The 27,416-nt window shown below is 38.2% G+C and overlaps 1 protein-coding gene across 3 annotated transcripts in view; it reads left to right on the top strand.

Annotated features, from left to right (window-relative positions):
* UMAD1 (UBAP1-MVB12-associated (UMA) domain containing 1) overlaps positions 1-27,416 on the top strand; it is a 181,621-nt gene that overhangs the window by 124,281 nt on the left and 29,924 nt on the right. For all 3 annotated transcript variants that reach the window (XM_074945864.1, XM_074945863.1, XM_074945862.1), the window contains exon 3: positions 15,870-15,955. In XM_074945864.1, coding sequence (XP_074801965.1) covers positions 15,870-15,955 — 86 coding nt within the window. The remainder of the gene's footprint in view (positions 1-15,869; positions 15,956-27,416) is intronic.

Below are 27,416 nucleotides of genomic sequence, written 5' to 3'. Positions count from 1 at the left end.
GTCCCCCACAAGTCCGATCTCAAACCCTCCGGAGAATCCTGAGTTTGGTCAGCATTCTTATGCTATGTAGCCCTTCCTGTCTTCTTTAGCTTGGTCTTCTTGCATGTGGCAGTAGTCACCTCTTCCTTTGAAAAACAAACAAACCTTGTCTCCTTTTTGCCCATGTGCTTCCTCTGGGAGAGTTCCAGTCTCCATTTCTGCCCATCAACTTCTGTGTAGAGAGTCATTCAAAATCAATGGCTTCAGTGGTAAAAGACCCCTTATTCCAGTAGGGGAGAGTCATTCAACATTATGGCCTTTGATTGCTCTGTTATAGCCGTGATGGGTTCCCCCCGGGATGCCAGCTGGAACTGGGGTACCACTGAGCCCTCTGACTCACCAGCCTGGGCTCCGTCTCAGCACTGTGCTGCTGTGACAAGCTATAGACCACTCTTGGTCCTACGCTTCCACCAGCATTCACAGATTCAGGGACACACCCAGCTGCAGTTATATAACGGGTTTCAGAGTAACAGCCGTGTTAGTCTGTATTCGCAAAAAGAAAAGGAGTACTTGTGGCACCTTAGAGACTAACCAATTTATTTGAGCATAAGCTTTCGTGAGCTACAGCATCCGATGAAGTGAGCTACAGCATCCGATGAAGTGAGCTGTAGCTCATGAAAGCTTATGCTCAAATAAATTGGTTAGTCTCTAAGGTGCCACAAGTACTTCTTTTCTTTTAGTTATATAACACTGACCAGCCACTGCATGAACCAACAGTAGAGAGACTACAGCCAAAATAACCCACAGCCTAGGACCCCGGGCTGTACTATTCTGCCCTGATGGAAACCACAACCAGTGTGAATTTATTACTCAGTTCACCTCTCCCTCAATGTGGAGAAGAATATGCACAATAAACTTGTGTTAAATGAAGCTGAGATTTTCCACAGACACTTCAGTCAAAGGCACACTGGGTTAGATTAAAACATAAAACAAGTTTATTAACTACAAAAAGATAGATTAAATGATTATAAGTGATAAACAGATCAAAACAGATTACCTAGTAAATAAATAAAACCGCAAACTAAGCCTATAATACTAGAAAGATTGGATATGAATTAGCAGTTTCTTACCCTGACTGATGATACAAGCAGGCCTGCAGATTCTCAAGGCACAAGCTGCATTTGCTTTGCAGCTTGGGATCTCCATCCCCGTTCAAAGTCCTTTTCTTTCGGAGCTTCTGTCAGGTGTTCAGTTGTGGGGGAAGGAAGAACCCCAGATGATGTCACTCCCTGCCTTATATAGTTTCTCCATATGGCAGGAACCCTTTGTTTCAAACTTGGTTTCCAGACTGGTTTGTGGAAAAATACAGGTACCCAAAATGGGGATCAGTGTCATGTGGTCTGGTCACATGCCCTTGCACGCCATACTGAGTCATAGCAGCCATTACTTACAGGCTGTCTGGAGCGTTCTCAGGAAGGCTCACCAGGTGGGGGATAAGCTTCTTCTAAGGCCCGTTGTTTCCCAACCAGCTGTCTAGACTAGAAGCATCTTGCCTAGTGGATGTGACCTAGGTATAATTACATTTGAAATACATATACATAGTCAATATTCTTAACTTTAGATACAAAAATGATACATGCACACAAATAAGATAATCATATTCAGCAAATCATTACCTTTCCCTTTATATTTATGACATAAGGTATCACTGGAAAAGTTAACACCTTTAAATCCCTCCTGGCCAGAGGAAATCTCCTCTCACCTGTAAAGGGTTAAGAAGCTAAAGGTAACCTCGCTGGCACCTGACCAAAATGACCAATGAGGAGACAAGATACTTTCAAAGCTGGAGCTGGGGGGAACAAAGGGTTCTCTCTGTCTGTGTGTTGCTTTTGCTGGGACCAGAGCAGGAATGCAGGTCAGAACTCCTGTAAAAAGTCAGTAAGCAATCTAGTTAGATATGCGTTAGATTCTGATTTGTTTAAATGGCTGATAAAATAAGTTGTGCTGAATGGAATGTATATTCCTGTTTTTGTGTCTTTTGTAACTTAAGGTTTAGCCGAGAGGGATTCTCTGTGTTTTGAATCTGATTACCCTATAAGGTATTTACCATCCTGATTTTACAGAAGTGATTCTTTTACCTTTTTTTTTTAATTAAAATTCTTCTATTAAGAACCTGATTGCTTTTTCATTGTTCTTAAGATCCAAGGTTTTGGGTCTGTGTTCACCTATGCAAATTGGTGAGGATTTTTATCAAGCCTTCCCCAGGAAAGGGGGTGTAGAGCTTGGGGGGAATTTTGGGGGAAAGATGTTTCCAAGTGGGCTCTTTCCCTGTTATATTTGTTAGACGCTTGGTGGTGGCAGCAATAAGGTCCAGGGACAAAAGGTAAAATAGTTTGTACCTTGGGGAAGTTTTAACCTAAGCTGGTAAAAATAAGCTTAGGGGGGGTTTCATGCAGGTCCCCACATCTGTACCCTAGAGTTCAGAGTGGGGAAGGAACCTTGACACCTTATATGACCCATCTTGTACAAAATGTGTCATAATCTTGCCATAATTATATCATAATCATGCAACTATGAAGAGTATCTGGCGCAATGTCACAATATCTTCTCAGACATAGTCTTTCTACTTGATATTAAGTCTCCACTTGATATTAAGTCTCCAAACTAGATGTTCTAATCCAGAGACACTCAACCTTTCCATGCATCCAATGAAGTGGATATTCACCCACAAAAGCTTATGCTCCAATACGTCTATTAGTCTATAAGGTGCCACAGGACTCTTTGCCGCTTTTACAGATCCAGACTAACACGGCTACCCCTCTGATACTCAACCTTTCCAGACTACTATTCCCCTTTCAGGAGTCTGATTTTTCTTGCATACCCCAAGTTTCACCTCACTTAAAAACTACTTGCTTACAAAATCAGACATAAAAATAGAAAAGTGGTACAGCCACTATTATTGAAATATTGCTTAGTTTCTCATTTTGACCATAGAATTATAAGAGAAAGATCAATTGGAATATAAATATTGTACTTATATTTCAGTGTATAGTATATAGAGCAGTATAAACAAGTCATTGTCTGTATTAAATTTTAGTTTGTACTGACTTCGCTAGTACTTTTTTATGTAGCCTGTTGTAACACTAGGTAACTATCTAGATGAGTTGATGTATCCTCAGGGGTATGGGTACCCCTGGTAGAGAACCACTGCTCTAATCCATAAAGGAGGTTGGCAACTAGACTAGACCGGTCCCTTCTCACCCTATGGTTCTATGATTCTATGGTCATACCCCAAAATGAAAGTTACAGTATAAACTAGAGCCCTTGAACAAAAATCATACTCGCAACACGAGATGGAGTTCACAATTGGGCACAGACCTATCCATCTATCACAGTAATTTCTTCTGGGGAACATGACTAGAAGTTGGCATGTGACCTAGAACTTCGGGTTCCAGTTTTAAAGGACCATAACAGGTGGACTAGAATATGCACATGCACCCCAGGTCTCAATATCATTTTACATAGACCTCCATCTTTCAGTTGTGGACATGATGCCCAACGTAGCTTGTACTACAGAGACATGATTGGATGGCAGTTTTTGGCCTATTTTGACGATCCTTTGTCCAGCTAGATACTAAGTTCAGAATAAAGGAAGGGAGATGTGTATGACCATGCTTTCTCCTTCTGGTCTTACTTGTAAAAGGTGCCCACTCTACAGATATTCATTTGAGTGTATCCGTTTCTATCTGTGTAGGTATCTTTTATAGTACTCCTCTTTGCACTGAAGGTCATCTCCTCTTTCCGTTTCTTTTCTTTTCTTTTTTCTTTCCTTCTGTTGTGGTCTGCTCTCAGACCCAAATGAAATGGTACTCCCAGGTAAACTGATTGCTTTGATCAAGAGGAACACTTTGCTTATAGTGACCCTTACAGTAGGCTTCTGGAAGACCTGAAACAATTTTTTCAAAATTAATGTTCTTTCTTAAAGTGCAAATGGTTGGCCCTTTTAGGGTTGAGATCTGTCTCACTGTGGTAGTGGTTGTGGGTTTGACTAAGTGTATTGCAGTTTCTTGATATTACCAAATATACTTAGGAGGATGACTAAGAATACGAGAATTCAGAAGCTTTGTGGAGTAATGGAATGTTCAGTTTTGGGATGCAGGGCTCTTTGAGATTTGAGAAACTTAGAAACTTTTCTGTCAACTGCTGTACTGGGTAATGTGAACAGTAAAACAGAATTGCAACTGTTTAATCTCATTTTGTACAAATTGGCCAGGAGCACTTCTCTAAAGTTAGCTGTTTCATTTGGTAGTGTAGCTTTAATTGTTTAAACAGGCTGATGAATCAGTATCAAAAATATCATTGTGGTAAACGTTATAGTGTAGTGCAGATTCTATTTTTATGTTTTTATTTTGTAACATGATAGGTGTGGCTAAAACAATGGCCATCTAGCCACATACAAAATAAACAACAAAGAGTTTGTTAAACTTGTTTTGTTTAAAATGTTAGTAATAAAATATGATATTGTTTAAGATAACGATCAAGCAATGTATTTATGGTATCGTCCTATAACATCTTGCAGAGAAAATGAAAAGAGAGAAGAATCACAAGCAAAGGTTTAAGGTTGAAGAACTGTAATCAGGGGCTTAGTGTGTTTGATCTTCTGACATATTTATAGGAACAAAGAGAGCGTTGGGGGCTGGGGGGAAGAAACAATCTATAAAGATTCTACATTATATGAATTTACTAAAACTCAGTCTGAATTCCCGGTACTACCATCTCTGTAGTTTCAATGCTATTAATGACTGAGAGAAGGAAGTGAACAATGTTAAGTGTCCCACAAGATAGCAAGGAGAAAAATACTAGTTTGCTCCCAAATGAACAACCAAAATTTAAAGCTGTCAGTTGTTCCTTGCATTTAAGGAATGAACTGGAAACTCCAAACCTCCCATGCATTTCTATTAAAAGTTAAATACCACGAAATAGACGATGGTCTGAATGTTTCTTCCAGTGCACTCACTTGAAGCAGTGAAATACTTTAATTCATATCATGCATTTCCTCTATCCTTCAGTTGCATGCAAGTGAATTGTCTGTCAACATCAGTTTTGGTTACGGATTACAGATCCACAGTATTAATTCCTGATGTGGTGTATGGCATGAGATGTGATGTATAGTATAAGATCCTCTGATTTACTATATAATAATGTCATATGCAAACCAATAGCATATTTCATGGCTCTAAACTATGAAACCACCTAATCTTTCACTTTTTGAGAGCATAAGGAAATAAATTGTTGAATGTTATGGTGGTAGAATTTTCTTTAAAAATAATGTTTTTGTTTAAATGAGTGCAAATCCCTGCATGGTTAAACATAAATTAGTTTAAAAACTGGTAGTGTCCTGTTTACTTTGTACTTGTAATTTACTAACACAGATTAAATCAGTATAAACCAAGTTTAAGTGTACTTTAAGACTGTCCATATACAATGTTGTGTTGGTTTAATTGAACTGGTTTAAAATCAAACCTTGAAATTATTGCAACTAAAATCAGGCCTAATTTAAATATATAGAAGAAGACTTTCTTCCAGAGACCAGGTTTAGAGATGACAGAGAAACAATCTTTCTATCCTGTGAAAAGGCTCATATTTTGGAGAAAAAACATTTGTACCAAATTGTGATGAAAAGTCTTTTTTTTTTTTTTTTTTAATTGGACCTTCCATCTTTAGGGAAAACCAAAACAGAAATCTTTTGGCTTCCTCCTTGGGCTGCTCAGGGAGTCCTGGCTAACTGGCATTTCACCAGATGGGCTGCCAGGGAACTGGCCAGCCTGGGAGCCTGTGAAGCTGGCCAGCCAGCCTGCCAAGCAGCCCCTAGAATCTGGGAGCCCGAGGTCCATAGCATCCTGCCAGCTGGTCATCTTAGGACCACCGCAGTCTGGAGAGGGGAGGAGCAGAGCCTGGCAGCCAGGAGCCTGCCTAGTGGTTGCCCACAGGCAGGCTGCCAGGGAGTTTGGGAGCCCTCGCTTTGGCTGCTGAGGAGCTGCAGATCCTGCTGAACTAGAAGCCCTGTAAACCCAGTCTGCTGAAGAGCCATGGAGCCCGAGAGCCCTGTCTCCCTGCTAGCTCATCAGATGGGCTATGAAACAGCCAGGAGTCTGAAAGCCCTAGGAGCTTCTACTCAGTTTCAGCCCGCCAGGTACTTTGTAGAGGAACTTGGACTCTCCAATAGCCTGCCAGGCATTCTGCCCAACAGCCTGGGAGCCAGGAAATTGGAGGCTCCCATGCGTCCCAGGAGTGTGGAGCCTGGATGCTCAGGCTTTTCAGCAAAGCATGCTGCTGAGGAGCTAGGAGCTTGGAAGCCTTGTCAGTCTGGGAAGGTAGGATAGGTGAACTGGCAGGAAATTAGGCAGATTTCCTCATAAGTTTAATTGAAATCAGCACATTCCAGCAATGTTTTGATTTTGATGAATTGGCATTTTCTGACTGAAAGCATTCCATCAGAAAATTTCCAACTGACTCTGCTCAGGTTCTTTGTGGTCATTACACTTCATTGTAATATAAGTGTTTGATGATTTGCAGTTATGATAGTTTTTCATTTTGTCCACAAATGATGCAAGTAATAAAGCTTTTGGTGGTTGTAACTTTGCTATATCTGTTTATGCAGTATCCAAACAATCCATAAATGCATTTGTTTTGTAGTATGAACTCTGTGTTGCTAAAGCTATGAATAAATACAACTCATATTTTGTGGTATTTTTGTTTCACATTTACACAGCTGAAAAGGTGCCTGTATTTCACATAAATACATGGATTTTTAGTGTACTAGCCTTCTAAATGAAAGATTATGATCATTCACCTTGATTTTCTGCCTAAATTATAGCTTGTCTATGGTAATGGTGTAGTTGCAGAGAAATTATTATAAATTTTCCTTGATTCTGTTAAGAAGCACCTGCTTGTTTTTATCATTGTATGATTTCCATTAAAATGATCAGCAGATTTGCGTAAAATCCCAATATTTAAATGTCAGAGTTTTTTCTAAGGAAGTCGTACTGTTATATTTCAAAGTATAACAAGAAAATAAAAAGAATGAATCAACAGTTAGCAAGTTTCTTATGTATCAAAGTGAGAAATATTCTCTAATTCTACTAAATGTTTTTTTTAAAAACTCTTAGATTATAAAATTAAATTGATATAAATTTATTTACATGTTGTTTGTTAGAAGATAAAAGTAAATCAGGAGTTCCCTAGTTCAGAGTCTCCTTTACAAAACTGGCCTTAAAGTGAAGTTCTTAGAAATATTAAACCATTTTAAAGCACAAAATTAGTGAAAATAACACTAATCCCAGTTAATCCACATTATTGACCAATTTGCTCTTTTAAAAAAATGTAGCCCTTAATCTTTCGTTGTGTGGAGCTGGTTATGCAGGAAAGACGTCTGATCCAGAGATTAGCTATTCTGTTGGTTTTGGATGTTGTTTTCACTGTTTCTGACGACAGGTTGGACACACACGTTTAATTTGTGTGAAAAACTGGCTATTTTCCCCTATTTTCATCACCAGAATTAAAGTACATCAGGTCACTAAAGTTAGTAAGTGTATTACTACTGTTAATTTTATTGTGGAGACCAAGGCTAGTGTTTGTTAGCTGTTGAAATATATATATTTTTTGATACTGTGGAAAGGTTATTTATGCCCTCTCACTGTCTAGTAAAATTGTCTTTGGTTCTGAATTCCTTTTTTCATATGTTGTCATTGTGTAATGGTTTCATGTTACTGTATACCATTTAGGACATACAGGAGTTTTCAGGAGATTATTATTGGGGGAAGAAGTAAATTAGATTATTGTTCATTACTGTGTGTTAGAAGAAAATAACCTGCTTTTCCTTAGGGTTCTAAACATGGGAGTAACATTTGATATTCCCACAAAGAAAGTCGTGATGGAATGCAAATGCTGCAATGGGTGCAACATAAACCTTCCATTAGAATCTTAGATCTCTGGATTCACCACTGCAATCCTATGATTTTGAAAGAGGCTGCTATTTAGAGAGAGATTGTATTAAGTTATAGGTAAGGAGGGACACAAAATTTCTTGATCTACAAGTATTAGTAATTCTTGCCTGGGAATTGTAGACAACAGACCTGGTTTACAGGCTGTATTGGATCAGTTTTTAAATTGCTTTTTCCAAAGCTTATTGGGTTATTTTTTTTGTGGGGTGTGTATGGAGAGGTAGCTGTAGGGTAGAAGAGTTCTTTTCAAATTACAGTTGATAATTACTGTGGAGAGAGAGTTTTTATACAGTTATTTCGTATAAAAATATTGCCTAACTATTTAGAAGATTCATTCTTCATTCTCATCCCTCAGTTTGATTGAATTATGCTGTTGTACATTCTTCTCCTACTTCCAGATATATCATTATGTTGTTAATTTTAAAATGTCTAAAAATTATCTATCATACTTTCATGTAGTTGCTTAACTTTTTCCTTTAATCTATTAATACACAATCAAATGCAGATCTGTGCAAGTATCTCCTTGTGGTGGTGCAAAGCCGCCCCAGCTTGTTGGTCTGATGAATGTACAAGTGGTCAGTGAGAGCTTTAAAAAAGACCTGGCTAGGGTGTCTAAATAGATAGCTGATTCTACCAAAGTTGTATCCCTTCTTAGTTTCATTAGTCCATGTTCTTTCCCATGTTTTGTGCAATGTTTACAACACGCACATCCATTTTTCCCTTTTGTTCTTTTTTTTTTTTTTTTTTTTTTTTTTTTTCAGAACATGGGTCAACCTAGGGAACCACAAACAGGTGTTAGGTGGTCGCTACTATCTTTTCCTTCCCATACTCCTAAAAGAAGTGTCCTGGAGGCCCTGATTTGGAAAAGGTTGAGAACCACTACTTTAGGTTTTCTTGTCTGGGGGAAGGGGGGTACGTGTGTGGTGGTGTGTTTTTTTTTTTTTAATTACAAAAAAAAACCTTCCTCTCTTAGTTTGTCTTTCCTTTAAACTCATTGCTGTTCCTTCTTGCTGTTTTTTTTTTCTTTCTCTTTCTTATTTTCCTGCTTCTTTGATGCTATCTAATCCACAAACAAGCTAAGCACTTCATAATTTGTAACACAGGCAAGGAAAGTGTTTTTAAAATGCATTGTAATTTATGTCTAACTTCATAATAATTCACACTTATGTAGCTCCTTTCATATGAAAATTTCAAAATACTTTATAAATATAACATTTTTAGAACATTATTGTTTGATAGGTAACTCATTTTTGTGCACATTTACAGAAAACAGCAGAGAAAGGTTAAATGATTGGCCTAGGTAACAAAGTGACTCATAACAGAACCAAGGATAGAAACCAAGAATTCTGATCTTCGATGGTACAAGAATTCTGATCTGATCAGATGGTACTACGAAAGTACCATCCCATCCGTATGAAAATGTATACTGTAGTGATTTAATTTTTGATAAGAATATCATGATTGTGAGCCTCAGAATTCCCACTTTCAGAGTTCAGTCACAAACTGAACTGTATATTTGTTTACAGATATTGCCATCCATAAATATTATGTCAGTGAGGCTTTGAGAGCCTTTCCATGTGTATATGTCATTGTCCTTTGGATTCAGTTTTAGGTTGAACTTTAAAATGAAATTTTTGAGAATTACTCATTGTATATTGGGGGAGACAGCAATTTGCACAGATGGAGAGAGAGATCCAAAAGATGTGAACAGTAAGTTTTTCTGCTGCATTAGGATTAAATTCAGTTTAGTGCAGAGTTGGCAAAGTCCATGCTGTCTCAGCTGGTGATAATATACAAAAATGTAGTTTCTGTGGAATAGAAATCTTGCTGGTTGATCAGTTGATTTGTCTTGCAGTTGAATTAATCACCTAGAAAGTGACTTCATAAAAGCAAAAAATCTGTACTGTTGAATTTTGTAGAAATTGTTGTCTTGTGGTGACACAGAGTTGTATGATGATAACCTATATTCTTTGCTGAACATCTGTGCCTTGTAAACTAAGATAGGGCTGTAGAACTCTCTAATTTAAAACAATATTGAATTAGAGAAAATGAGAAATCACAAAATGGTAAAACTAAAAAGTAAATAGAAGGGGATATTGTTCACAGATAATACTCTGTTGTTGTCATTTCTCCTACTGGAAGACAGTAAGAGTAAAGCATTGAGTCCCATTCTTCCCATCAACTTTTCCCCCTTACCTGGAATTGAGGCAAAGGGTTTTTGTGATGATGAGCTCAGTATATCAGCCCCTCCTCTCTTCTGTGAGATACTGTATTGCCAAAGCAGAATGAGAGACTAGAGAGGCCAAAACAGTGTCGCCCTTCATGAAAGGTGAGGAGGATCCCTGAGTGCTATTTTTTAAAAAAACATATTGCCAGTGAGAAATAGTCATCATGTAACCCTCTCTCCAACCCTCTGGAAAAAAAAGTAGAGATGATTGACAGGTGAAGAGGGCTTACCTTAAAGTGCTGCATGTAGTGCCTTTTGCCCAAAGGGGGTATTCTGCACAGACAGAAGGTCCAGCTGATGAGACTTAATGGTGTGTGGGGAAGTCCATATGATAACCTTACACATTTCTACAACGGATGCCTCAGTCCTTACTGCCCAGGAACCAGAGAATGCTTCTAGAGGAATGATCCCTGACAATAAGATTGATCATAGGTTAGACAAATGCTTAGACTGTATATCAGTGGGGGTCTTAGAAATTGCTTTTCCATATTGGTGATTATCCAACAGACAAATAACTTTCCTAAACTCCTGAGAACGAGATGGAAAAAATAAACAAACAAAACCTTGAGTTCAGACCCAGATAATTCAGTTGCCTGTTCTAAAGGGTTGGGATAGAAGGTCAGCGTAACAATAAAACTCAGTACTCAGTTTAGGAATAATTTAGGTGTAATTTAACCTTACAGTATCTGGAAAAACTGCATATATGGTGGCAAGATAATAAGGTGCCTCAATTCTCCATCCATTGGGCTGAAGTTATTAACTCTAGTAAGGTGAACTTCAGAGTGAGCAGTTTTAAAGAGACCTGACCTTTTGATTCAACGAGCTGTGCTAAAGTACTGGAAGAAGAAGGGAGCGATTCAGTTGAGGAGCAACTGGTTAAAATAAGGTTCTGTGCAGTAATAAGAAGTAACCATAAGTAGCACTCATAAGCTAATTAAGTTTAACTTCTATGGGGGGTGGAAGAGGATACCAAAGAAACCCATACAGTAGCATATAACTTCAAAAGGAGAACTACACAAAAATGAGGAAACGAGTTAAACGGAAATTAAAGGGAACAGTCACAATAGTGAAATACCAGCAAACTGCATTTTAAAAATGCCATAACAGAGGTTCAAACTATATGTATAACGCCCAAATTTAAAAAAAACAGTAAGAGGACCAAAAATGAGTAGAAGAGGTGGTTAGAGACAAAAAGACATCCTTTAAAAATTGGAAGTCAAATACTATAGAGGAAGATATAAAGGAGCATAAACTCTGGCGAATCAAATGTGAAAATATAGTTAGCCAAATAAGAATTTGAGGAGCAACTAGCAAAAGACACGCAATCTAATAGCAAAAAAAATAAAAATATAAGTACTGTACGTCAGAAGCAGGAAGACTTCCAAACAATTAGTGGGACCACTGGACAGTCGAGGTGCAAAAGGATTACTCAAGGAAGACAAGACCATTGCAGAGAAGCTAAGTGAATTCTCTGTATCAGTCTTCACTGAATAGGATGTGAGGGAAATTCCCACACCTGAGCCATTCTTTTTAGGTAACAGATCTGTGACAATGTGTTCCAGCTAATCCCCATCCCTCTGCCAATTTCCCACCATCCCTGGCCACTTCTGCTGCCCCCAAGCCAGGCTCCAGTCCTCCGCAGCTCAGCCCAGCTCTGCTCCCCAGCGGTCCTGTTACCTGCTCTACCCCTTACCCCCAGCCATCCCTACCTACCTCTGCCCCACCCCCGGTGCAGCTGGCCTGACTCACCCTCCCCTAGCCCCAGCACTGTCTGGCGGGATGACAGGAGCCAGACAGGATCTTTAAATTATTTTTTAACAAACCACAGGAGTCCACGTGCATGTCAAATCGCCCCGCCTGCATATTACCATGCACAGGCACGCAGGCGACGTAGCAGCTGGAGCCAAATTCCAATCACCATTCAAGCTTTCCGATTGGCTGGGCCTGGGGGCAGGCCAGGGGCGGGAGCCAATAAAAAAAAAAAAGCAACAACAACAAGCCCAAAAACTAGCCAACACGCAAAGAGTTACAAAGGGATCTCACCAAACTGGGTAACAAAATGGCAGATGAAATTCAGTGTTGATAAATGCAAAGTAATGCACATTGGGAAAACATCATCCCCAACTAAACATACAAAATGATGTGCTCTAAATTAGCTGTTACCACTCAAGAAATAGATCTTGGAGTCATTTCGGATAGTGCTCTGATATGGCCCAATATCTAAACAAATACTTTGCCTCAGTCTTTAAGGCTAAAGAGGATCTTAGGGATAATGGTAGCATGACAAATGGGAATGAGGATATAGAGGTAGATATTATCATATCCGAGGTAGAAGCCAAACTCAAACAGCTTAATGGGACTAAATCGGGGGGCCCAGATAATCTTCATCCAAGAATATTAAAGGAATTGGCACCCAAAATTGCAAGCCCATTAGCAATAATTTTTAATGAGTCTGTAAACTCAGGGGTTGTACCGTATGATTGGAGAATTACTAACATAGTTCCGATTTTTAAGAAAGGGAAAAAAGGTGATCCGGGTAACCATAGGCCTGTTAGTTTGACATCTGTAGTATGCAAGGTCTTGGAAAAAATTTTGAAGGAGAAAGTAGTTAAGGACATTGAGGTCAGTGGTAAATGGGACAAAATACAACATGGTTTTACAAAAGGTAGATTGTGCCAAACCAACCTGATCTCCTTCTTTGAGAAAGTAACAGATTTTTTAGACAAAGGAAACAGTGGATCTAATTTACCTAGATTTCAGTAAGGCGTTTGATACCGTGCCACATGGGGAATTATTAGTTAAATTGGAAAAGATGGGGATCAATATGAAAATTGAAAGGTGGATAAAGAATTGGTTAAAGGGGAGACTACAACAGGCCATACTGAAAGGTGAACTGTCAGGCTGGAGGGAGGTTACCAGTGGAGTTCCTCAAGGATCGGTTTTGGGACCAATTCTATTTAACCTTTTTATTACTGACCTCGGCACAAAAAGTGAGTGTGCTAATAAAGTTTGCAGATGATACAAAGCTGGGAGGTATTGCCAATTTAGAGGAGGACAGGGGTATCCTACAGGAGGATCTGGATGACCTTGTAAACTGGAGTAATAGTAATAGGATGAAATTTAATAGTGAGAAGTGTAAGGTCGTGCATTTAGGGATTAATAACAAGAATTTTAGTTATAAGCTGGGGACGCATCAATTAGAAGTAACTGAGGAGGAGAAGGACCTTGGAGTATTGGTTGATCATAGGATGACTATGAGCCGCCAATGTGATTTGGCTGTAAAAAAAGCTAATGCGGTCTTGGGATGCATCAGGAGAGGTATTTCCAGTAGGGATAAGGGGGCTTTAGTACCGTTATACAAGGCACTGGTGAGACCTCACCTGGAATACTGTGTGCAGTTCTGGTCTCCCATGTTTAAGAAGGATGAATTTAAACTGGAACAGGTACAGAGAAGGGCTACTAGGATGATCCGAGGAATGGAAAACTTGTCTTATGAAAGGAGACTTAAGGAGCTTGGCTTGTTTAGCCTAACTAAAAGAAGGTTGAGGGGAGATATTATTGCTCTCTATAAATATATAAAAGGGATTAATACCGGAGAAGGAGAGGAATTATTTAAGCTCAGTACCAATGTGGACACAAGAACTAATGGATATAAACTGGCCACCAGGAAGTTTAGACTTGAAATTAGACAAAGGTTTCTAACCATCAGAGGAGTGTAGTTCTGGAACAGCCTTCCAAGGGAAGCAGTGGGGGCAAAAGATCTATCTGGATTTAAGATTAAACTCGATAAGTTTATGGAGGAGATGGTATGATGGGATAACATGGTTTTGGTAATTAAATATGGTAAATAGGCCTAATGGCCTGTGATGGGATGTTAGATGGGGTGGGATCTGAGTTACCCAGGAAAGAATCTTCTGTAGTATCTGGCTGGTGAATCTTGCCCATATGCTCAGGGTTTAGCTGATCGCCATATATGGGGTCGGGAAGGAATTTTCCTCCAGGGCAGACTGAAAGAGGCCCTGGAGGTTTTTCGCCTTCCTCTGTAGCATGGGGCACGGGTCACTTGCTGGAGGATTCTCTGCTCCTTGAAGCCTTTAAACCATGATTTGAGGACTTCAATAGCTCAGACATAGGTGAGAGGTTTTTCGCAGAAGTGGGTGGGTGAAATTCTGTGGCCTGCGTTGTGCAGGAGGTCAGACTAGATGATCATAATGGTCCCTTCTGACCTTAGTATCTATGAAAACGTCTGCTCAATGTGCCGTGGTAGTCCAAAAAATTAACACAACGTTAGGAGCCATTAGGAAAGGGACAGATAATAAGACAGAAAATATCATGATGCCACTATACAAATCCCTGATATGCCCACACCTTAAATACCGTGAGCAGTTCTGGTTGTCACATCTCAAAATAGATATATTATAATTGGAAGCAGCACAGAGAAGGGCAATAAAAATGAATAGGGGAATGGAACAGTTTCCAAAAGAAGAGAGAATAATAAGACTGGGACTTTTCAACTTGGAAAAGAGACAACTAACGGAGGAAATGATGGCAGACTATAAAATCATGAATGGTGTGGAAAAAGTGAATAAGGAAGTGTTCATGTAACACGTGAACCAGGAGTCACCCAATGAAATTAATAGGCAGCAGGTTTAAAACAAACATAAGGAAGTACTACTTCACACAATACACAATCAACCTGTGGAACTCCTTTCCAGGAGATGTTGTGAAGGCCAAAAGTACAACTGAGTTTAAAAAAAGAATTAGATAAGTTCATTCAGGATAGGTCCATCAATGGTTATTAGCTCAGATGGTCAGGGACGCAACCCCATGCTCTGGGTGTCCCCAAAATCTCTAACTGCTTGAAGCTGGGACTTGACTACAAGGGATAGATCACTTGATAAATTGCCTTTTTTGTTCATTCCTTCTGAAGCATCTGTCACTGGCCACTGTTGAAAGACTGGATACAAGGCTAGATATACCATTGGTCTGAGCCAGTATGGCTATTCTTATGTTCATATGCTATTTAGATAATTGGGAGTATACGGGATAATCTGACTAAAATAATTTTTGCACCTTTCCAAATTATCTGCTCACCACTATTTTATATTGTTTGTTAAAATTATTATTTGTACTTTTGCTACTCAAGATCAATTCAAGTTCATGGTCTTTAGAATTTTACTATGATTTTGCCTGCTACAGCTGTGGCATCCACCACATCTTTTTGAAGACAACTGTCTGGTGCATGCTTTTTAACTGCGTATGTGATGTGCTTAAGCTCCAGATCCCCACTTTGCTGCTGCCTCTCAAAGGCTGACAGCATTTTTGCTTTTTCCAGAATGGCTCTGCTGGAATATTCCCAGAACACTGTAAAACAAGGGTTCTAGATTTTTTCATAGTTTGGGTCTCATCTTAATGTGTTATCTCACAGACCACCACCAATTATGATTGTGTGGACTGCTTCCCAAAATGCATGTGTATATGGTTTTTTCCTTGAATTCAAGCTGGAAAATATAAATGTGGAAATAACATATGTAGACTTAATTCTCCCTTGTACAGTGAATCATATAATTAGAGATTAGTACTCCAGAAATTGATTTACTAGTTTGTGTGGAAAATGGAAAACCTTACACTAAAATAAATTTCTTTTTTTGCTTTGATAGGTGATACAATTAATGAACAGAGAAGAGCATCTAAAGATAAAAATTCATTTCCTGAGACAGGACCTACATACAATCAACCTGTTCAGGTAAGAGAGACTACATTTCCTTAATGACAGGTTTCAGAGTAACAGCCGTGTTAGTCTGTATTCGCAAAAAGAAAAGGAGTACTTGTGGCACCTTAGAGACTAACCAATTTATTTGAGCATAAGCTTTCGTGAGAACCTTAGATTGATATAAAGAAAAGGAGTATTTTCCACTGCATGCATCCGATGAAGTGAGCTGTAGCTCACGAAAGCTTATGCTCAAATAAATTGGTTAGTCTCTAAGGTGCCACAAGTACTCCTTTTCTTTTTGTGGATACAGACTAACACGGCTGCTACTCTGAAACCTTAGACTGATAGAGAAAGGCTTGAATGCAACAGCGCTATTACAGTTGTGTTTCTCTACCATACTGACTTTTCTTTGACGCTCAGCAGGACCTCAGTTTATTTAGATTAAAAAATTCAATCACATCTATGCCTTTGTCTGCAAAGCCAGACCAAAATCTACTACCTAATATCCTTAGAAATCTCTGGAATAGCAGCAGTTTATTCAATAATCTTCTGCTAAGAAATGTCACCAAAGACACTTAAGGAAATGTAAAAAGAAAAGGAGTACTTGTGGCACCTTAGAGACTAACCAATTTATTTGAGCATAAGCTTTCGTGAGCTACAGCTCACTTCATCGGATGCATGCAGTGGAAAATACTCCTTTTCTTTCTATCAATCTAAGGTTCTTATATAGCCTGCATTAGCATAGCATCTGAGTGCTGCTTAATCTGAAATGTTTGTATCCTCACAAAGGAGTTGTAAAGTAATAGTCCAATTTACAGATGGAGAACTGAGGCACAGAGAAAGTGACTTGATCGTGGTCACACATGAATTGCCAAAGTAGGGAATTGTACCTGAGTCTCCCAAATTCCAGGCTAACACCCAAACCATTGAACTATCTGTGACCAGGGGTGCCTGGGGCAGCCCTCACTAGAAATGCCAAGGGCAGGCTGCGAAAGGGAAAGCAGATACCCACCAGTTTTGGAAGTAACACTGAAGTTAAACTCCCCCAACCAGTCACAACTGCACTTCTGATCTCCCACACTGGTTATCAAGAAGCAAAAAAGAAATCACACAGCCCCCTTTACCCCCCATTGCATTTCAGTCTCTGGCTTCCAATCAGCACCTAGATCCAGTACAGTGAGAAGTTATTTTAAACTCTGTTCACATATACAAAATGTTCTTCTGATCCCAAAGGGTCAGCCACATTACCAGGTCACTATAGGTTTGGATCTTACCCAAAATGCAACATTGTCAGCCAATTCTTTAGTGTCTAAAATTAAAGGTTTATTATAAAGAAAAAAGAAAGAACAAGAAGAGAGATGCTAAATGGTAAAGCAGTCACATACATACAAAAACTTCAAAGTCCATATATCTGGTTCCTAGCAGTACTGGTGAGTTTGCTGGCTCGAAAGTCCCTCTGGAACACATCCACAGCTTGGATGGGTCATTCAGTCCTTTGTTCAGAGCTTCAGTTTGTAGCAAAGTTCCTCCAGAGGTAAGAAGCAGGATTGAAGACAAAACGGAGAAGATGCAGCTGCCTTTTATAGTCTTTTGCCATGTGGCCTGTGCTTCCTTTGTTTCAAACACAAGCTGCCCAACATATGGCTGTAAAGCCTTAGAGTTCTGTCCATAGGCATGCCCCTGCATGCCTTGCTGAGTCATAAGGTGTATCTGCCTTCCCTCAATGGGTCAGTTGTATAGTTGATGGTCCTCAGTGGGCCAGCAAGCAGGGTAGGCAGAGCTGATGGCCAAACTATCTGGGGGTGTCACCCAGAAGCATAGTACAAGTTTGAAATACAGACATACATACATATCTTTAACACATAATACAAAGGTGATACAAACACATAAATGAGATGATCATATCTGGCAAATTATAACATTTTTGCAGATACCTTACATGGCCTATCTGGCATAACTTATTACAATTTTAAAATATTGATATTCATAATATCCTCAAGTGTCCCCCAGATTCCATACAGCACCACACCATCCTCTTCTCTAAAATCAGAGAAGAAAGTTCTTCCTATAACTTTAAAAAGTAAAGCTCTTTTCTCCAAAATCCCTATTTCAGAAGACTTCCACACATGCAGCCATTGTCCTATCCACAAATTTGACAAGAACTCCCTTAATCCTACACCAGAGGGTTTGTAACTTTGAGCTAACTGAAACTTTCTAGTATTCTCAGTCTTCCAAATCACATGAAGGTCAAGGAGAAGGTGTTTTCTGTTAGGATGACAACGTTCATTTTGGAAACTGAGATCTGGTTAGAGGTGGTCTCCCTTCATCCACTTAAAGGAAATATCATCTGGTATTCTTGACCGGAAGGAGTTGAGCCTTTGGTGACCAATAGGGCCTACTGGTCCATAGGGATGTGGTAGATTCAGCCCTTGAGGATCCCTTGAACTAAATGTCCAAAGTGAAACCACTACGAATTTTACAGCATCACACCAACAGTAGTGAATAGATGGCTGACAAGGGCGAGGGATCCTGAATGAACCTTAGAGTCTGTCTCAGATGGCAGTGAGGATGATTCTGGGAGCACCTGGATCACATGGTATGATAGTGTAAGATGTGAAAAGGGGATGCAATAGCAAGTTGCCTCCTAAAAGCTGCAGAAGACGGTATTGACAAAGCCATTAAAATGGAGGTACAGATAGGTCTAGCACCAAAAAAAAATTGACTTTGGATAAAAGGAGTAGACAGTACCTAAATAATTGATGCCCTGGCATGACCCTCCAGTGCCAGGGAGACTGAGGCTAAGGCACTGGACACTGAGTGAAAAGCTGTGAGCTTCTGACTCAATAGACTGGCCTGAATGTTAACTTCTCCAGACAATCTGTACTAAGTGATAATACCCACCATGACCACCTGCAAGCTCACCATTGTGACTGAAGATTCCTACTTTTCAATGAGAGGATCTTTTGTTGTCTGCGGCTTTGCAAATCCTAGAAAGTGCTATGCTAGAATTCACAGCAATGAAAGTCAGTACTGGTCCTTATGTCCAAAAACTTATTCTTAAGCATGGCAAATTTAAAGGAATAAATATTTCTCAGTCCTTAAAAGCAAAGTGTGATCAAATAAAATTTTATCTCTGTTTTGTAACTGTCGTTGAATATCTGGGTGCTAGCTTCACCAGGCTGAAGCAACCATTTTTTGAATGGTTTCGATGTCCCGACTCCACATGGTAGGTAAATGATTTAAAAAATAAATCATCCTACTAGATAGTGGACAGATTGACAATTTGCTAAACTACGTAAGTGTTGAGTGAGAAAGAAAAGAGGAATGTTTTGCATCAGTGGTACATCTAAAAGTTTATGTAAGTACCACCAAATCCTCAACAAATGATAGTGCAAGTAAAGGTTTAACAAAGCTTTCACATTATATAGCCCTTGATGCAAATATTGTTTTCATTGTCCTAAATCCCACAATGATAGAATGTGAGTTTTTCAAAATGAACTTAATCAAAACAAACTCGCCCCCACATATACAGCAAAGCACACTCCAGGACATTATGCATTATAAGTGAATGGCCCAAGTGTAGATGTTTTCCAGCCCCAGCTGGTTATATGGTACTGACTTGAAGATGGACCCAGAGCACCATGTATTTTATGAACCCAGTCACAGCGTGAACACTTGACAGCAACAGCAGGCAACACTAGCGAAGGACTAATCTAGTACAGCTTGGTATGATCAGTTTTTTATTTCAAACCTATTAGACATTATACATGGTATTAGGTATTGAAGCTTTTTACTTGAATTTGAAATAAATTATTATGTCATAATAGTTCTGACTCTGTCTCAGACTGTTGGTAGCAGTGGAAATTTAATCTATACAATAGTGAAGACTAAACAAAATATTTAAGATCAAGTAAGGTTTACATAAGCAAAAATAATAAAATAAAAATGAGAAATTCTAGGACAGTAATCAAGAACAAGAAGAATGCAGAGAACTCTAACAGGTTTTGTTTTTTGGTTTTTTTTTTTTTTGTCAATCAAATTTGAAATCTTAGCCACATGTAGACAAGTAATCAGAAGATCTTTCCCACTAACTTTGTCAGCTGTGGAATATGAAAGTGTGTCAGTTGTCATTTTAGCTAACACATTAAGAATTGAATCAGAGACCCCTAGAACTGAAAGCCTGAGCATCTAAAGTTTAAGCTGAACAAATGAGCTCTATAGAGAAGAGCTGTAACAGACTCGTATCCTCTGTGATTGGTCATAAATTTTCAGCCCTTACCTGTTTTCCCAGCTTGAAAAGAATGTTACTACTAATAATTACATGGAGACCTAGCTAAGACTGTGATATTGTGTTCAGCATGCACTCCAGTATTGATTTTGAAAGGGAACAATTTAGGAAAGTTTAAATATGGGTCTCTGGTAATGGTATGGTACAAGTTGTAAATATGTTGGTGTAATGAATTATGATGAGTTAAGTTAGGCATTGAAACAGAAGCAATTACAGATAAACAAGATGAACCTATCCATATGTCATGTTAATGCATTTGCACCCCAAAAATGTTGTACATGGTATGCACACAAGCACTTCAATTTTCCCCCTCAAAAATAAATGATGTTTTTCTAAACATGAACCTACTCTGCATAGTCCCATCGTTTTACATATATGCAGTACCACAATGAAATGGCAGGTTTCAGAGTAACAACCGTGTTAGTCTGTATTCGCAAAAAGAAAAGGAGTACTTGTGGCACCTTAGAGACTAACCAATTTATTTGAGCATGAGCTTTCGTGAGCTACAGCTCACTTCATCGGATGCATACTGTGGAAAATTAAAAATCTTAAATGAATCCACATGTTCCATAGAGAGTTAGGATAAAGTATGGGCCAGATCAGACGAGAAACATTCACATAAAGAATTTGACACATCAGAAAAGGGAAGACAAACAGTGACAAGTTTTTAAAGTGCTTGTACACAAATGCTAGAAGTCTAAATAATAAGATGGGTAAATTAGAGTGCCTTGTGTTAAAGTAGGATATTGATATAATAGGCATCACAGAAACCTGGTGGAGTGAGGACAATCAATGGGACACAGTCATTCCGGGATACAAAATATTATAGGAAAGACAGAACAGGTCGTGCGGGGATGGGGGTAGAGTGGCACTATATGTGAAAGAAAATGTAGACTCAAATGAAATAAAAATCTTAAATGAATCCACATGTTCCATAGAGTCTCTATGAATAGTAATTCCATGCTCTAATAAGAATATAACAGTAGAGATCTATTATCGACCATCTGACCAGAACAGTGATAGTGACAATGAAATGCTAAGGGAGATTAGAGAGGCTATCAAAATAAAGAACTCAGTCATAGTGGGGGATTTCAATTATTTCAAGGATTTCACCTCAGGATGAAATGCAGAGACAAAATTTCTCGATACTTTAAAAGACTGCTTCTTGGAGCAGCTGTTACAGGAACCCACAAGGCGAGAGGCAGCTCTCGATCTAGTCCTGAGTGGAGCGCAGGATCTGGTCCAAGAGGTAACTATAACAGGACCGCTTGGAAATAGTGACCATAATATAGCAACATTTAACATTCTTGTGGTGGGAAGAACACCTCAACAGCCCAACACTGTGGCATTTAATTTCAGAAAGGAGAACTATGCAAAAATGAGGAGGTTAGTAAAGCAGAAATTAAAAGGTACAGTGACTAGAGTGAAATCCCTGCAAGCTGCATGGACACTTTTCAAAGACACAATAATAGAGGCTCAAATTAAAAAACACAGTAAAAGAACTAAAAAAGAGCCACCGTGGCTTAACAACCATGTAAAAGAAGAAGTGAGAGATAAAAGGCATCTTTTAAAAAGTGGAAGTCAAATCCTAGTGAGGTAAATAGAAAGGAGCATAAACACTGCCAAATTAAATGTAAAAATGTAATAAGAAAAGCCAAAAAGGAGTTTGAAGAACAGCTAACCAAAATCTCAAAAGGTAATAACAAAATGTTTTTTAAGTACATCAGAAGCAGGAAGCCTTCTAAATAATCAGTGGGGCCCCTGGACGATCGAGATACAAAAGGAGCACTTAAAGACAATAAAGTCATCGCAGAGAAACTAAATGAATTCTTTGCTTCAGTCTTCACGGCTGAGGATGTTAGGGAGATTCCCAAACCTGAGCCGTCTTTTGTAGGTGACAAATCTGAGGAATTGTAACAGATTGAAGTGTCACTAGAGGTGGTTTTGGAATTAATTGAGAAACTTAACAGTAACAAGTTCACCTTTCAGTGAATTCTTACTCCCTCTCTATTAAAACAATGGAATCTTACTTCCTGAGTGTACACATCTGCCCTGGCTTGATTATTCTCTCTGCAATTTGCTCATTGGAATGTTCTTCATCTCCCTTTATGCTATAGATGCTATCTGTATGATCTATTGTGATGTATATAGTTTATCTGTGTATTTTAAGTGCACATTTTTATTTAGTTTGGCCATTGGAGGAAGAGGGAGTTGTCTTTAAACGAAAACATAGTCCGGCTCTTGTCAATGGTCAGAATAAAACCAAATAGAATGGTCCCATCTCAGGTTAGGATTCTCTGTGACAACTGACAAAGAAAAGCAGTGTATAAAACTGTATGTATTTGAAATATCTGTTATCTTTTAACATAATTTCTACTAGACAAGGGTTGGACTCTATATACCTCATTGTTGGGCTCTATTTCTGATCTCAGAGTCATGCAAATCGTCTGAGCATGATGTTGGGAAAATTACCTTTAGCATGAAATTCATCCCTGTGAAGAAGGGCAGCCCGAGACCTATGCATCACTTTAGTTCCTAAATGGAACAACACATATTAAAGGTGAAATTCATCTTTTTTGCAGGGATCCCTCAAAACAGGGTTTAAGTGGAACTTATGTGCCAACAATCACCACAGTATCTGAGTTTCTAGGTCAAATGCACAATGTTGTCACCATTGGAGAAGATTCAGTAAATTATGGCTGGGATGTGAGAAAACAGACGTTCCTGAAGTTTGACAATGGCTGACAACATAGCTCTTCATAAACGATGTAAAATGTACTTTTGATCTTGCATTGTTTCAAAGTGTTTTACGTGTTCAGAGGAAGAAGGGGAGAAGTTTCCACAATTAAATATTGGATTTTACTTGGGGAGTAAATCTTTTATTTTATTTTTAAATATTAAGGCGTAGAGATGTTCAAAGTGTTTGTCACATGGAAACATCATGTTGGGGGTGCCTAAATCATAACTGGCTACATGCATGCAAATTAAGATATGGAATTGGTGTCCATAAATTAGGCGCATGCAGATATTTGCACCCATGTAATTGAGTATTTGGCCATTCACCAAACAGTTTTTAAAACCTCAATATACTAAAACAAACACAAGAATAATGCACACATTTCAATTCCTATGGAAGGAAGATGGATAATTTTGGATATCAGTAAACTGGGATTCCAATCTTGCGGGCACATATATGTATGTATGTGTGTGTGTGTGTGTGTGTTTTCATTTGTAATTCAAGGAGAAATCACAAGGATATAAAAAAAACACAATAAAACTATTAGGGCTGTCGATTAATCTCAGTTTTAATCACACTGTTAAGCAATAGAATACCAAATGAAAGTTATTAAATACCTTTAGATGTTTTTCTACATTTTCAAATATATTGATTTAAATTACAATATAGAATGCAAAGTGTATAATGCTCACTTTATATTTTTATTTTTATTACAAATATATGCACTCTAAAATGATAAAAGAAATAGTATTTTTCAATTCACCTCATACAAATACTGTAGTGCAATCTTTTTATCATGAAAGTGCAACTTGCAAATGTAGATTTTTTTTTTTGTTACATAACTGCACTCAAAAACAAAACAGTGTAAAACTTTAGAGCTTCCAAGTTCACCCAGTCCTACTTCTTGTTCAGCCAATCGTGAAGACAAACAAGTTTGTTTACATTTACCGGACATAATGCTGCCTGCTTATTATTTACAATGTCGCCTGAAAGTGAGAACAGGCATTCACAGTGCACTTTTGTAGCTGGCACTGCAAGGTATTTACGTGCCAGGTATGCTAAACATTCATATGCCCCTTCGTGCTTTGGCCACCATTCTAGAGGATATGCTTCTATGATGATGACACTCACTAAAAAAATAATGCATGAATTAAATTTGTGACTGAACTCCTTGGAGGGAGAATTGTATGTCTCCTGCTGTTTTACCCACATTCTGCCATATATTTCATGTTATAGCAATCTTGTATGATGACCCAGCACACATTTGTTTTAAGAAAATTTTCACTGCAGATTTGACAAAATGCAAAAAAGGTACCAATGTGAGATTTCTAAAGATAGCTACAGCACTCGACCCAAGGTTTAAGAATCTGAAGTGCCATCCAAAATCTGAGGACGAGGTATGGAGCATGCTTTCAGAGATCTTAAAAGAGCAATACTCGGATGCGGAAACTATAGAACCCGAACCACCAAAAAAGAAAATCAACCTTTTGCTGGTGGCATCTGACTCAGATGATGAAAATGAACATGTGTCGGGCCGCACTTCTCTGGATGTTATCGAGCAGCATCTGTCATCAGCATGGACGCATGTCTTCTGGAATGGTGGTTGAAGCATGAAGGGACATATGAATCTTTAGGGCATTTGACACGTACATATCTTGTGACGCTGGCTACAACAGTGCCATGTGAACGTCTGGTCTCATTTTCAGGTGATATTATAAACAAGAAGCGGGCAACATCATCTCCGGTAAATGTAACCAACTTTGTTTGTCTGATCTATTGGTTGAAGTAGGACTGAGTCGACTTGTAGGCGCTAAAGTTTTACATTGTTTTCTTTTTGAATGAAGGTTGTTGTTTTTTACATAATTCTACATTTGTAAATTCAACTTTCATGATGAAGAGATTGCATTACAGTACTTGCAATGGGGGAATTGAAAAATACTATGTTTTTTACAGTGCAAATGTTTATAATAAACAATAAATAAAAACTGCACTATACACTTAGTATTCTGTGTTGTAATTGAAATCAATATATTTGAAAATGTAAAAAACATCCAAAAATATTTAAATAAATGGTATTCTGTTACTGTTTAACAGCGCAATTAATCGTGTGATTAATCGTGATTGTTTTTAATCGTTTGACAGCCCTAAAAACTATACAATTGTTGTATTTAACTTTGTACTGCAGATTGCCATCTTATATACTTAATGTGTTGTTAGTGAGAGACACAATATTACACAACTGGTTTACTCGTGCATTAATAGTAGCACACGAATTCGAAGAATATTCTGCAAAGATATTGCAATTTATTTAAAGCTATTTGTCAGTTAAACCACAATGGGCATCAAATATTTGTTGTGCATAATTGACCAGGAGTGTTCAGTTGTTTTAAAGGAATCAAAGCCTTATTTTCTCATTGCAAACTGGCTTTTATTTTTAAACACAATCTGATTTAGAATTTAAAATATGTGGGCTTTGTAATTGGGGAACAGGGAAAATGGTGATCAAAAATAATTTTCATGTCATTTTCCATAGGTAACTTGCTTATTCAGATGAGAAACTATGAAAAGTTTGGTTCTTGAAGCAAATACCTTCTTCAGTATTCTCCATTAATTTTGTCTTTTTTGCTTTTCCTTCTCCTCTTAGATATTACTGGATTTGTTTCTCTGTGTGTGTCTTTCTAAATCATGAGGGAAACCAGCTGGGTGAGGTAATATCTTTTATTGGATCAGCTTCTGTTGGTGAAAGAGACAAGCTTTTGAGCTCCACAGAGCTATCCTTCAGATCTTGTTTCTCTCACTAGCAGAGGTTGGTCCAACAAAAGATATTACCTAACCGCCACATCTCTGTCAGATCCTGGGAACACTATGGTGCAACACTGCAAATTCCTAAATCATGTCAGTTAAATGATATTCACTTTACATAGTTCTTGCTTAACTTAATATAAAACTTAATTGCATAGTGCATAAGTGAGAGCTAAATAAAAACAACCATCTTGATAACTATTTTCTGTCCTTTTCAACATATCACAAGGAAACTTGTTTAGATTTCAGCAATTCCCAGTCTCCACTATTCTGAAGTGGCATAACACTATGTAAAATGCAGCCAGAGGAATTTCAAGTATACGGACATGACTCTGCAAGGTACTGAGCACTCTGGTTCCAATTCATCCTGTGTAGTCTCACTGAAGTCACTTCAGTGGGACTATTCACATACCTCAAGTTGAACACATTCCTAAATGCTGTGCTTTGGATAAGGGCCAGAGTTCTCAGAATTTTTCAGGACTGAACCCATAAAATAATCTTGGCTTCTGAAACATGAAGCTTCTAGTTTAGTTGCAATATTACAGTGATAGGAAATACCATGGTTTTATCAGTTTTCACAGTACTTCAGTTTGTAGCTTTTGCATTTTTATTACACAATTTGTCAATATTCAGTCTTAACTTATTTTCATTAGGATTCTAAAATTAAGATTATAATGCATCCTAGCATCAGCATTGTTGTTAGACGATTTAGATACATTAATAGTATTTTGAAGCTTTGGTAATATTTTCCTTTAATTTCATGTAGTTCACCATTCCATTGGCAGGGAAAGGTAGTAAAATTATATTTTTTGCCCCTCTTTGACAACTATGTTAGTATATACTTGTGGAGAATAAAATATTATTTAACAGATGGTATGGTTGTCAATTAGGATTTATAAAGATTACTCTCTGTCTGTGGTGTTGAGGACACCCTGGGGTTAAATTGATACAAGAAACAAAAGAGATATTTATAGTAATAACTTTGGTTCTTCGTATCTCCCTACTGTCATCTTGTAAAGCTGCTCATGTCTTGTTTAATATTGCACTTCTTATTGATGACCAATATGCCCTCTTTACCCAACAGATGTCATCACATTTAATAGGCAGAAGCTGTAGTAACAGTAATTGTATTAAAATAAACTACTAAAAGTTAAGCTATGTTGGGTTTGTAAATTAAAGGAATTTTGCTTATTAATTTTATACTGTTTGTTCTGGTGATTCCACGTTCGTGGTCCTCATACTCCCCTCAAATACTTAGTGGCTATTCCCCTGTGTCTGGAGAGCTTCTTGTACGTTTTTATGGGGAGAGGGGAGGGGAATGAGTCCCTCGGGATTGCTTAATCCCTAGTTATCCAATTTATATGTTGTGTTAGACATTTTTAATTATTTACCTTTGTAAGATACTTATAATCATAATTATGACTAGGTACCACAATTCATGTGGAAGACTATGGTATGGCTCAATGGAACTTCCTTGGAGTATTTGGTACAGCAGACTATGGAAATGGCAGAGACAAAAAGCCTCTCTGATCTGGAACAAGTGGAAAACTGTCTGTCTAGTTTTGTGTGTCAAGTGCTGGTAATGCAATGTGCAACATTTCTGGGAACATATGCTATCACTAGGAAAACTTCTGCAAAACAAGACAGTATTATAAAAAACATATTTA

This window comes from Natator depressus, chromosome 2, assembly GCF_965152275.1.
Source record: "Natator depressus isolate rNatDep1 chromosome 2, rNatDep2.hap1, whole genome shotgun sequence".
NCBI lineage: Eukaryota > Metazoa > Chordata > Testudines > Cheloniidae > Natator > Natator depressus.
Note: the sequence above shows the minus strand (reverse complement) of the source record. Positions and strands in the feature narration are given on the sequence as shown.